General features: G+C 40.8%; 1 protein-coding gene across 2 annotated transcripts in view; it reads left to right on the plus strand.

The window, feature by feature from the left end:
- Positions 1-12,557, plus strand: part of AGGF1 (angiogenic factor with G-patch and FHA domains 1) — a 25,257-nt gene continuing 12,700 nt past the window's right edge. Inside the window, exons 1-6 of one of the 2 annotated variants that reach the window (XM_057405426.1) lie at positions 1-231; positions 1,140-1,236; positions 1,666-1,871; positions 2,722-2,868; positions 3,327-3,515; positions 7,582-7,651. In XM_057405426.1, coding sequence (XP_057261409.1) covers positions 61-231; positions 1,140-1,236; positions 1,666-1,871; positions 2,722-2,868; positions 3,327-3,515; positions 7,582-7,651 — 880 coding nt within the window. In that variant the 5' untranslated portion in view covers positions 1-60. The remainder of the gene's footprint in view (positions 232-1,139; positions 1,237-1,665; positions 1,872-2,721; positions 2,869-3,326; positions 3,516-7,581; positions 7,652-12,557) is intronic. The other variant, XM_057405425.1, reaches the window with a different exon arrangement.

Below are 12,557 nucleotides of genomic sequence, written 5' to 3' on the forward strand. Positions count from 1 at the left end.
TTTCGCCGCAGGTGCCCGGTGGCGGCCGGCGGGCGGGCGCTGAGGAGCGGTCGGTCGGGCATGGCCTCCCCGCCCGGCGGCGAGCAGCGGGCTCTGCGGGAGCGGGTGGCGGCGCTAGAGGCGGACCTGGGCGCCTGCCGCGGGCAGCTGGAGCGGGCCCAGCGGCGGCTGCGCCGCACCGAGCGCCTCTACCGCGAGGCGCGGGAGGGCAACGAGGCGCTGAGGAGACAGGTACGACCCGGCTCCCGCGGCCCGCTCCTCTCTCCGGGCCGGACGGCAGCCGGTACCAGCCCTGTCAGGCATCCGCGCTGCCGTCTTCCCCCGACCTGGTATCCTTGGCTCCCTCCGCCCTGGCCGAGCTCATGGGGCAGGCTCTCCTAGCCTGCGGGAGGGACTTCAGCGACCAGCAAGAGTGCTGCTGCATCTTCTGGCTCCAGTTTGCTGTCCTGAGTCAACGCTCAAGGTTTGGCTCGACAGGTGGTGGTGTGGGAGTGGTAACGTCTTCTCAGCCACAAAGTTGGTTTCGCAGTCAGAAGGAAAACTGCATTTAGCAGCAGAAGAGAAGCTTAATAAACAAGGCGAGGTAAAGGAAGAATGGAAGAACTGTCCAATGGATGCTTATGAGGGTGGTGAGGCACTGGCACAGCTTGCCCAGAGAAGCTGTGGCTGCCCCATGCCTGGCAGTGTTCAAGACCAGGTTGGACAGGACCTTGAGCAACTTGTTCTAGCGGAAGGTGCCCCTGCCCGTGGCAGGGGGGCTGGAACTGAGTGATTTTTAAGGTCCCTTTCAACCCAAACTGTACTGTGTTTTCATAAAATGAAACAGTTTGTCACCACTGAACAGTGTTGCTTGAAATCCAACTTTTCAGGGTGGTCATTTTAAGAATAACTTTGGTTAATTTTTTATTTTTCCTTCTAAGCGCTTGCCATTATAGCCTTTGTGAGCAGAAATTATGTTTTTCATTATGCCAGCCATTCAAGTAGAAAATTGTGTGCTGCCACCCAAAGCCCAGTTGAAACACTTGTAGTGCAATTGTATTGTGTTTGAATTATAGAATGTGGAATAGCCTGATACTCTTTTCTGATGTGGATCCCTAAAATCCAGTGTTGTGTTCTGTAAGATGCTGTTCTTCTTTCAGGTTGAAGAGCTCACTAAAGAGATCCTCAGTAGGAAGGAGAAAGATACATACAGCGTAGAAGAACAGACAGAGGACTATGCTGCATGGTCACAAGCAGGTAGAAAGGGAGTGATTGATTTAGCAGGCATTATATAAAATATATTTCAACTCTGTATTAAGCTCAGTAACCTGACATTATCTCATGGACTGTTTCCTACTTATTCAAGCCTTTCCTTTTACAACAGGATAAAACATAGCACGGACTGTAGCAGAACTCATGTCATAGTAGTCTGTTACATAGTAATCTCATGTATTACACACATACATGCTTTACCAGATTTCAAAGTACATTAAAACAAGATACAGTTTCTTCAGTAAGAATAGAATAAATTCAAAGCAGAGGCACTACCTAATAATTGATTTTTATTAGGCTACTTACAACCTTGAATTTCCAGTTTAAGATTTAGGATCCTTAAACTGCATTGTGTAAGATACTGCCTTGCTAATTTATGCTACTTCAACTTCCTTTCCCTTTCCACATCCACAGATTATTACTGCTATGAAGATTACTACAATCACACTGATACTCAGGATTGTGCAGCTGAATTGCCAGTGCAGCACAATCATGAGACTGAAGGCACTGAGCATAATTCCACAGAAGAATTGCAGACAGACGTTAATGTTCCGTTAAGGACAGATAGCACCAAAGTTGCTGAAGGTGGAGAAGAGGAAAATTTCATCCAGAATTCACAGGTTATAGAAATGTTTGGGGCTTTGCCAGTTTTGAAGTTATCACCCTGTTGGTATTACATTTCCAAGATGTGCTTTGGTCTTGATGTCACTGGGGAGGGAAGGGTGGTGTTGGGGTTTGGTTTTGTGGGGATTTTTTTTGCTTTTTTTTTTTTTTTGAGGGGGGTGTTTGGTTTTGTTTGGTTGGCTGGGTGTTTTTTTGTGTGTGTGTGATGGTTTGGTGCTGATAATAGCAGGCAAACATCCTTGCATTATGTAGCTAGTTCTTTCTGTAGTATGTTCCAAGTGTAATATAATTCTAGATTTGTTTAAAAAGAACACAAACAAACAGAAAAAAACCATATCCTACATAGGGTGGAAGCATGGCATTAAATCAGTAGAGTGTGTTCAAGATGGTCATGCTAACTATCTGAAAATGTACTTTTCTTCCATTGGTATAAGGAGACAACAAAGACAGGAAGTTGTTGGGGGGGGGGGGGGGTAAGTGTCTATTTTGTTGTGGGGTCGGTTGGGTTTTGTTTTTCTCATTCTGTTATCCAGCAGCTTAGCTGATTTTGTGCCTTAGCATCTAGCAACTGAAGTGGAACAAAGCAGAAATCTTTTTCAGGAATGTACTGAAAGATACTTCCTGTGTATATTTTTCATCACAACTACTTCTGAATAAAGGTTGGGGAAAAGGCACAGTAGGAATTAATCAGTAAACTACAGCTAGATTTTTGTCTTCTTGTTTAATAGCTATTGAAACAATCCAAGTCCAACAATTAGTCAAACACTAATTTGTTTTATTTAAAATAGGGTATTGTAAAGTGCTCCTTTTTGGAAGAAAATATAATTTGTTACTTTCTGGTATCAGGAAGCAGAAGATACTTCATTGCCGGAGGGTTCTTTGGCAGAGAGCTTGAGAGCTGCTGCAGAAGCTGCTGTTTCACAAACCGGATTTATTTATGATGAAAATACAGGACTGTATTATGACCATAGTACTGGATTCTACTATAATTCAGTAAGGATCATGTTCAAAACCCTTGGTGTTTTTTCTCTGTTGCAAAAGTTTTAGTAGTAAGAGTTGATGTGAGCAAAGGACTAAGATCAAAACTGACTTTGATTTGAAAAACATGTTACTGAAGATGAATAGTAATGGAAATTAGTTGTTGATGATTTCAGTCAGTTTATTTTCACCAAATTGAATCTCGCTTGCCCATGATGGTGATATCCCTGTCTTTTTCTTGACCTACGAGCTTTTCATCTTGTGGTCTCCCCAGTCCTATTGAGGAGGAGAATTGAAGAGCCTGGCTGGACAGGCCACCGGGTAGTCAGCCCTTGTCAAGCCCACCACATTTCAGTTTTGGTTTGGTTTGTTTTTTTTTTAAACTTAGTATATGGTTCCTTATTAACTAGGTATTTTTTTGATGAGTGTATTTATTGAAGTGACGATAACGCTGTTCTTTGCTCCTTATAAAGGAAAATCAACTATATTATGATCCAGCAACTGGAATTTATTACTACTGTGATGTGGAAAGTGGCCGATACCAGTTTCATTCACGAGTGGATCTGCAGTCTTATCAGACCTCTGGTACTCAGCACACCAGGGATAAAAAAGGGAAAAAGAAGAGAAAAGAGCCGGAGCGGATTACTGCAAATGACCATAAGGTAACATTAGAACTGACAGACAGAAAGCATGAAACCTAGGGTTTTTTTCATGATGCAATTTATCATGTGGGGTTTAGTTTTATGCTGAAGATGTATGCGTATTTCTGAAGGATTCAAACATCCTTAAACTGTATACAGCAGGTTGCTAATGTGTGATTAGTGTTCAGATAATTTTCCCACTGACTGATTAAGGATGGAACTCTAAACTTGGATCCCGTCACTTTTTTAGTATTATTTTATTACAGTACAACTGTATAGATTTCTAAAATTGAATGTCAGCAACCACACCAGAGTGAATTCAGGGTATTGTGTGGGCTGGATTTACATCAGAAAGTCAGTATTACCTCAGTGTCTTGGTTTTGGGGCTTTGGCTTGTGGTTTTTTTTGTTGGTGTTTTTTTGTTCTGGTTGGTTGGTTGTTTTTTTTTTTAAATTCATATGGTGAATCAAAAACTGACTGAAGGTTTGGAAACACATGCACACACCACCCCTTCTTTGTGATTGTATTCCAAAGCTCACGCCACTGACATTTTACTGTATCTCTAACATCATTTAGGATTGAGGAAACATCTGTGAAGTTCAAATTCTTTGCATATTATGTTCTCCTATTGTTATTTGTTCAATACATTTTTGTTGTCCACAGTGCATGAATAAGCTGTACATCTTAATAAATGATCACTATAAGGGACTGAAGCCATATTATTCAATGCATAATTCCATTCTGTGGGCCGCAGTCAAGCTGATAGGTTGAAATCTGAAGTAATTGTATTAGTGCACAGGTACTCTCTTCTTACATAACAGTTACGTAGCACCAGTACCAAGTTTGAAAATTTTGTATTGGGACTTGAGATCTTACGAAAGATTTGAAAATGGAAACTGTGTACATTAAGAACCAGTGAAGGTAGGTTAAATGGATAGTGGTAGTGGATTGACTGCAGATTTTATAAATAAATAAACAGATGCCCCATCTCTGGCAATGTTTAAGGCCAGGTTGAACGGGGCTTGGAGCCACCTGGTCTAGTGGAAGGTATCCCTGGCCATGGCTGGGGGGCTGGAACTAATGGATCTTTAAGGTCCCTCCCAAACTCAATCATTCTGTGATTCTGTGATTATAGCTGATGTGGGAGTTTCTTCTCTGAGAAAACTTCATGTAAACCACTCTGTTCTGAAATAATGAGATGTATACATAGCAGCAGTAATGTAATGATCATTTAAGACTTCGGAGAGGGGAGCCAACACAGTTGAAGCTAGGAGTTTTACCAGCATCCAGCTTCTGGGCAGGTTGTGTACAACTACTGGATTAGCATTCTGTCACTCTCAAAAGGCATTGTTAATACAGAACTTCATTCATCATGCATCAGGAAAGCTAGTAATTGAAAGCTAGTAGAATAAGGGTCATTGAAAGCTAGTAGAAATAAGGGTTTAATTGCATTATCGTATAATGCTGTTAACAAATCTCCTAAATTTAGTCTTATGATCAACTGTTACATACTTACCAAAATACACAAGCGTATTTATGAATGTTCTGTGGCACATTTGCTCTGAGCTGACAAATAATGTTGACTACTTTTGGGGATCCAGTCAGAGTCTGCCTCTGCCATTTGATTTTTCTAGAAATAGGTGCTTGTCTTTAGCTTAATTTATGTTGATAAAATATTTTTATATAGGTGGTTTGTTAGCAACTCTTGTGTGAAGCTTTCACGGTCACAAGGTAGGAAGTAAGCATCCACTTTCTGATGTGTTCTACTCATAGTGAATGAAATACTTTGATTTATTTTGAATTAATTTCTTTGACCAGCAAGATAACAGGAAAATCATTTAAGTCATATTAATTAGTGCACAGATCTTTGTGAACAGTAAGTGAAGGCTAGTGTCACAGAGGGAATCAAGACCTTTTCTACTTTTTTAAAACAAAAAATGGGAGCATAAAAATAAAAAAAATTACTCTTCATTTTAAATTTCAAAAAGAAAATAATGTCTGTTGTAACTGTCATTTACATAACTGTTAGATTTAGACAAAACAAAGAACCTATCATTTTTTACATAGCTCAGTTCATTCTTATGTGGTTCTTAATCACATAAGATATTTGTTCCTTAGTTTAAAAAAAAAAGGTACATTAGTGTAAGAGATTAATCTTTTATTCTAATAGATCTTAAGTTTTTTCTGTTATAAAACTGAAAAAAAAAAAAAAATTTATATGGTGCAGAATCCAGTTCAGAGATGCCTGGTGTTTCTTGGCAATATTACTTTTGTTCAGTTTAGTGAGGTATTGGAAAAGTCACTAATTAGTTTATGCTAGTTACTGCGTTATTTACATCCTGAAACAAAACCCAGAATGTCCGGTTTTAAGTAGGACATTGTGGTTGAAGAGTTGTCTATAGACATGTTTTCCTGAACACTTACGCCCAGCCTTCTCCTTTTTCCTTCCATAATTTCTGGAAAGTATGTTTTACTTGACTTTCTACAGCCAGTACAAGTTGGAGAACAGTTTGATTTATTGCCTGGTCTGTAGACCAGTAATAGTGGTAAATAAAGCAATACCAGAGACTAATTCTGGGAATGTGTCATACACGCTTGAATTTCATTATGCCTAAATGAAGATGAGGTGGTTTATAAGAATATGCATGTGAAACAAGGGAAGACAGTGAGCAGTAGTTCTAGAATCTCAAGTACACAAAACATTTGCAAAACTTGTTTTCTTTCTTTTCCAGTTAAAGAGTTAAATAGAAGCAAGTTTTGATAGATATGCAGTATTACTTGGAAGTTGCCAAATAAAAGAAATACAAAATTTAGCAGCTACATGTGTATATTATCACAGCAGATATTTCTATGTGGATGGTACTAATAGCCATATAGTTTTTACAGAAATTGTATGTGAATTTTGAATGATTTATTCTGTTTAAACCAAAATTAATACATTTTTTCAATCTAAAAGATGGTAACTGGTCATAGAAGGATTTTTTAGTTGTGGTTTAGTTTGTAGCTATTGTGAAAAATTTGGTGTACTCAGCTACGTTACATATAGTATGTATTTATGAGTAGCAAGTTGGGATGCTTAGAAATACAGAAATGACAAATGTAGTCTCCACCAATGTTGCAGCATTCTTGAAAAAGCAACATAAATCTGAGGATCTAAAGAATAAAACTAATATGTTAAAATATTATTGTATTTTTAACAAGCTGCACTACGAAACAAAATACTAATGAGTATCTTTTAAAATGAATGTACTTCTAATTGTAAAAAAGAAAAAAGCAGAAAGTAACTCATGTGATTAGTATCTCCTGAGGAATGTTCCTGATATATACAAGTATTTTGTGTAAAGAGATTCTTTTCAGTCACCAAACTTCTGTTTTCTTTTGACTTGTGAAACTAAGCATGCTGCCCACATGCTTGCTTTTAATAGATGATGAGGGATTTTATTTGCTGGCTTGAAGTATTAAGTAGCCCCTGTGCAGCTCACATAAAAGGATTGGTGGAATACACTGGAACTTTCAGGCATACAGTTCAGTTCTGATACCTGTTTGTAGTGGCAGACCAAAAAACAGTGGGGTAAGAAATACCATGTGATCTGCTGTACAAGAAAAACCTTTACATAAGTAAATTTCTAAAAGTTAAAAGAAAAATAAAAAAACGCCAACCATGAGGTTGCATAAATGATATTGTGATCCCTGGCCCAATATCAAGATCCAGTGCTGCTATACAGGCTGGATAATAGACTGTGTTCAGTAGTGATCACGTAGTTCTGCTTTTGTACTGGGGACATTAGAAACACATATCAAAATTTAGATGCGGGGTCTGCCGTATGCCATTTTTCCCCAGAAACTGTTTTTGCAGTTTATTCTTAAACAACTAATAAATTGTATTTCAAAGTGATTCTCAAAATTAATTTATGTCATACTCTGTTCCATTATAGATATGTCCTACCTCCTTCTGTAGGAGAGACAAGGCTTTTGTAGTAGTATTTCCCTTAGAACTCTTCAAGCAGTGATTATTTTTTTTTTCTTTTTTCTTTTTTTCTTTTTATCATGTGTAGTTTACTTTTGCTGATATTCATCCCATCTTTAGGTACGTCAGTTGACAGAAACCATGGCTAATCTGAAGATTTCTTCTTTTGGATTGGCAGCTTCTGGTGAAGGTAGAGTTGAGACAACAGATACATTAGTCTGTGGGTGTTTACCTTTAATCTTGATACTTTTATTAAAGGAAAAGTAATATCTAAGGTACCTATTTTTTAAAAGGAACTTAAGTTTTTGGAAGCTATTTGATCAAAATGAGTTCATCTACAAAGTAACTTTGAAATATAGTTGAAACACTGCATAAGTAAAACATCTGAAGAAAACTTTGATGACAATTCTAGAATATTTGGCAAGAGACATAGTTAGCATTACTGTATTAATATACAGTGTCCTAACTAAACAAACTGTGCATTCTTTAAGTAAGGCAAATTTATGTTTCCTGTCTTTTCAGAGCTGTCCTCCTGTATTTAGAATGGCGTCTTTATCATACAGAAAGAGCTTTGCTCTTTTTCTGGCTTTTAATCAGACTTCTTTTGCATTGGAAATTCAAGTATTGTGTAGGGTGGAAAAAAGTAACTGAAGTACTTGTGAAACAGTGCTAGCAAGTAAAAGCTTAGTCATCTGAGTGAAAGCTATTCAAAACTGTTTGAAAATGTTTTAGTAAAATACTGATTTTTTTTTTAAAGATTAATATTTCAAATTGATAGAGTCAGTGCTAAGATTCTAATATTCAACCCTCTAGTTGAGAGCGTTGAGTGCTCATGATTCCATTAAATCATCTACTGAACTAGCAAACGAAGAAGCAACAGACTACGCATTCCTGAGAAGTTGTATTTGTACATGCTTATCATAGAATAGTTAGGGTTGGAAAGGACCTTAAGATCATCTAGTTCCAACCCCGCTGTCATGGGCAGGGACATCTCATGCTAAACCATGTCACACAAGGCTTTGTCTAACCTGGCCTTGACCACTGCCGGGGATGGAGCATTTACAACTTCCCTGGGCAACCCATTCCAGTGCCTCACCACCCTCACAGTAAAGAATTTCTTCCTTATATCCAATCTAAACTTCCCCTGTTTAAGTTTGAACCAGTTACCCCTTGTCCTATCACTACAGTCCCTAATGAAGAATCTCTCCCCAGCCCTCCTTGTGGGCCCCCTTCAGATATTGGAAGGCTGCTATGATGTCTCCATGCAGCCTTCTGTTCTCCAGGCTGACCAGCCCCAACTTTCTCAGCCTGTCTTCATATGGGAGGTGCTCCAGTCCCGTGATCATACTTGTATGTTTTACAGAAAAAAAAATTGATTTATAAAACAATAAACAGTGCACTTAAAATTAAGCTAGTTATATATGCTAGTTATATATATGCTCACAGTACGTTCTAATTTGTAGGCATGCTGATGGATTGCATGAATGTGCATGTTGATCAGGTGTAATACAGAAAAATACGAAGTTTTGAAAGAATATCTTGCTCTGTCACAGTAAGGCAAAAAGTATAGCTAAATGCTTAAAATACTTTAAATTTTTCATTAAAAATACTCGTGACTATGATCATTCATGTATGTTTTGTAAGATGGTCAGTCTGCATTTCAGAGGGTTGTTGTAATCAGTAGTTTGTGGCCTATTCTTTATAAAGCAAAGCCATCAATTCCAGTCACATTAGCATGACTTGTAATTCTTACAAGATCAATCCTCATGGGATACATAAAAATCCTGATTTCACTTGCACCTTTGACTGTCTTTTTATCAGGGATGCCGAAATGCAAACTAACTCGACCCTGTAGTCAAGAAGTAGTTCATTACAGAGCAAATTCATCCCACCTTTCAATTTTACTCATGCTTCATGAGAGAAAAATCAGAGATCATGTAGTGATACCCAACAGATGAAAAGTTTCTCAAAGCTGAATCACACAGAGGTCATCTGTATCCAACATGTGACTGTTAGGCTAGGTCTACTGACTATTTATATAAATCAGGCAAAGCAGCACACAAAGGAACATGTATGTGCCTAATATAATGATGTATCAAGCATGGTTATAATGAGCGCATAACTTGCATACTTTGTATGCTGTATCGTGAGAGTTCTGTATTGGAAACAGAGAAACTGGCTGCTCATGGCCTGTATAGGTATGTTTTTCACTGGGTAAAAAAATGGCTGGATGGCCGAGCTCATAGGGTGGTGATAAACGGTGTCACATCTAGTGGTGTCCCTCAGGCCTTGGTGTTAGGGCCAGTGTTGTATACTGTCTTCAGTGATGATGTGGATGAGGGGACTGAATGAATCCTCAGTAAATATGCAGATGACACCAAGTTGGCTGGGAGTGTTGATCTGCTGAAGGACAGGAAGGCTCTGCAGAGGAATATGAACAGGCTGGATCTATGGGCTGTGGCCAGTGATACGAGATTCAACAAGACAAAGCGCTGGGTCCTGCACTTGGGTCACAACAACCCCATGCAATGCCCCGGGCTTAGGGAAGAGTGGCTGGAAAGCTGCTCATGGAAAAGGACCTGGGGGTGCTGATTGACGGTGCTGAACATGAACCAGCTTGTGGCCAGGCAGCCAAGAAGGCCAACATCCTGGCCTGTATCAGCAATAGTGTGTCCAGTAGAGCCAGGGCAGTGATCATCCCCCTGTACTGGGCACTGGTGAGGCAGCACCTCAAATCCTGTGTTCATTTCTGGGCCCCTCACTACAAGAGAGACATTGAGGTGCTGGAGCAAGTTCAAAGAAGGGCAACAAAGCTGGTGCAGGGTCTGGAGCACAAGTCTGATGAGGAACAGCTGAGAGAACTGGGATTGTTTAGCCTGGAGAAGAGAAGGCTCGGGGTGACCTTATCTCTACAGCTACCTGAAAGGAGGATGGAGTGACGTAGGCATCTGTCTCTTCTGCCAAGTAACAGGACAAGAGGTAGTGACCTCAGGTTGAGCTGGGGGGGTTTAGAATGGATATTAGGAGAAATTTCTTCACTGAAGGGTGCTCAGGCATTGGAACAGGCTGCCCATGGAAGCAGTGGAAACACTGTCCCTGGAAGTGTTCAAAAACCACGTAGATGAGGCCCTTAGTAGTTTAGTGGTGGATGCGGCAGTCCTAGGGTAAAGGTTGGACTTGATGATTTTAAAGGTCCTTCCCAATCTAGTTGTTTCTATGATTCTTTGAGTTTGGGATGAAGGATAAAATATCCTGGCAAAGAGAAATGAAGTGCACTGCTAATATTTGTTAGGTCGTTCAGGATGGTATTTACTGAGTGTTATGTTTACTGCCAGTTGCTTGTTAAGTAATGGCTGTATGGAGGCAAGATATTAGGTGCTGTTTGCATAGTTACATGTTACATATGTTCTGTGTAAGTACTTGTAATCATATATAATGCAAAAGGATTTCTCCAGCACAAGACCCCCTCAAATGCTTTAAGAATTTAGCATCCCCACTCAACATCCCCAAGCTTAATCTTTAGATATTGTCAAGATGTGTATTTTAATAGAGATCTGTGAAATCATAGTTAGGGTTGGAAAGGACCTTAAGATCTAATTAATCTCCATGCCATGGGCAGGGACACCTCCCACTAAACCATGTCATCCATGGCTCTATCCAACCTGGCCTTGAACACCACCAGGGATGGAGCATTCACAGCTTTCCTGGGCAACCCATTCCAGTGCCTCACCACCCTCACAGTAAAGAATTTCTTCCTTATCTCCAATCTAAGCGTCCCCTATTTAAGTTTTAACCCATTACCCCTTGTCCTATCACTACAGTCCCTAACGAAGAGTCCTTCCCTGGCATCCCTATAGCCCCCTTTCAGATACTGGAAGGCTTCTATGAGGTCTCCACGCAGCCTTCTCTTCTCCAGGCTCAACAGCCCCAACTTTCTCAGCCTCTCTTCATACAGGAGGTGCTCCAGTCCCCTGATTATCCTCGTGGCCTTCCTCTGGACTTGTTCCAACAGTTCCATGTCCTTTTTATGCTGAGGACACCAGAACTGTACACAGTACTCCAAGTGAGGTCTCTCGAGAGCAGAGTAGAGGGGCAGGATCACCTCCTTCGGCCTGCTGGTCACGCTCCTTTTGATGCAGCCCAGGATACGGTTGGCTTTCTGGGCTGCAAGTGCACACTGCAGCCAGCTCATGTTCATTTTCTTATCAACCAGCACCCCCAAGTCCTTCTCTGCAGGGCTGCTCTGAATCTCTTCTCTGCCCAACCTGTAGCTGTGCCTGGGATTGCTCTGACCCAGGTGTAGGACCTTGCACTTGGCATGGTTAAACTTCATAAGGCTGGCATCAGCCCACCTCACAAGTGTGTCGAGGTCCCTCTGGATGGCATTCCTTCCCTCCAGCGTATCAACCGAACCACACAGCTTGGTGTCACTGGCAAACTCGCTGAAGGTGCACTCAATCCCACTGTCCATGTCAGCGACAAAGATGTTGAATAAGACCGGTCCCAAGACCAATCCCTGAGAGACACCACTCGTTACTGGTCTCCAGCTGGACATTGAGCCATTGACCACAACTCTTTGCGTGCGGCCACCGAGTGGTCCACCTATCAAACTGATAGTGTGGTCAGAGCATTTGCCAGTGAAGACTGAGGCAAAGAAGTCACTGAGAACTTCAGCCTTCTCCAAATCTAGGGTAGCCAGTTCTCCTGATAGCTTCCAGAGAGGGCTCATGTTGTCCCTAGTCTGTCTTTTATTTGCAATGTACCTATAGAATCCCTTCCTGTTATCTTTAACATCCGTAACCAAGTTTAATTCTAACTGGGCCTTAGCTTTCCTAACCTGGTCCCTAGCTTCCTGGACAACATCCCTGTATTCTTCCCAGGCTGCCTGTCCTTGCTTCTACCTTTTATAAGCCTCTTTTTGCCCTCAAATTTTTCTCAGCAGCTCCTTTTCCATCCAAGGAGGTCTCCTCACCCTCCTGCTGCCCTTCCTTCTAGTTGGGACACAACACTCCTGAGCTTGTAGCAGGTGATCCTTGAATATCAGCTAAGGGTCTTGGGGCCCCCTGCCCTCTAGGGCTATATCCCATAGAACCTTA

Source organism: Pezoporus wallicus, unplaced genomic scaffold, assembly GCF_028554395.1.
Source record: "Pezoporus wallicus isolate ANWC-B61680 ecotype Strahan unplaced genomic scaffold, APGP_CSIRO_Pwel_v1 scaffold_2696, whole genome shotgun sequence".
Classification (NCBI taxonomy): domain Eukaryota; kingdom Metazoa; phylum Chordata; class Aves; order Psittaciformes; family Psittacidae; genus Pezoporus; species Pezoporus wallicus.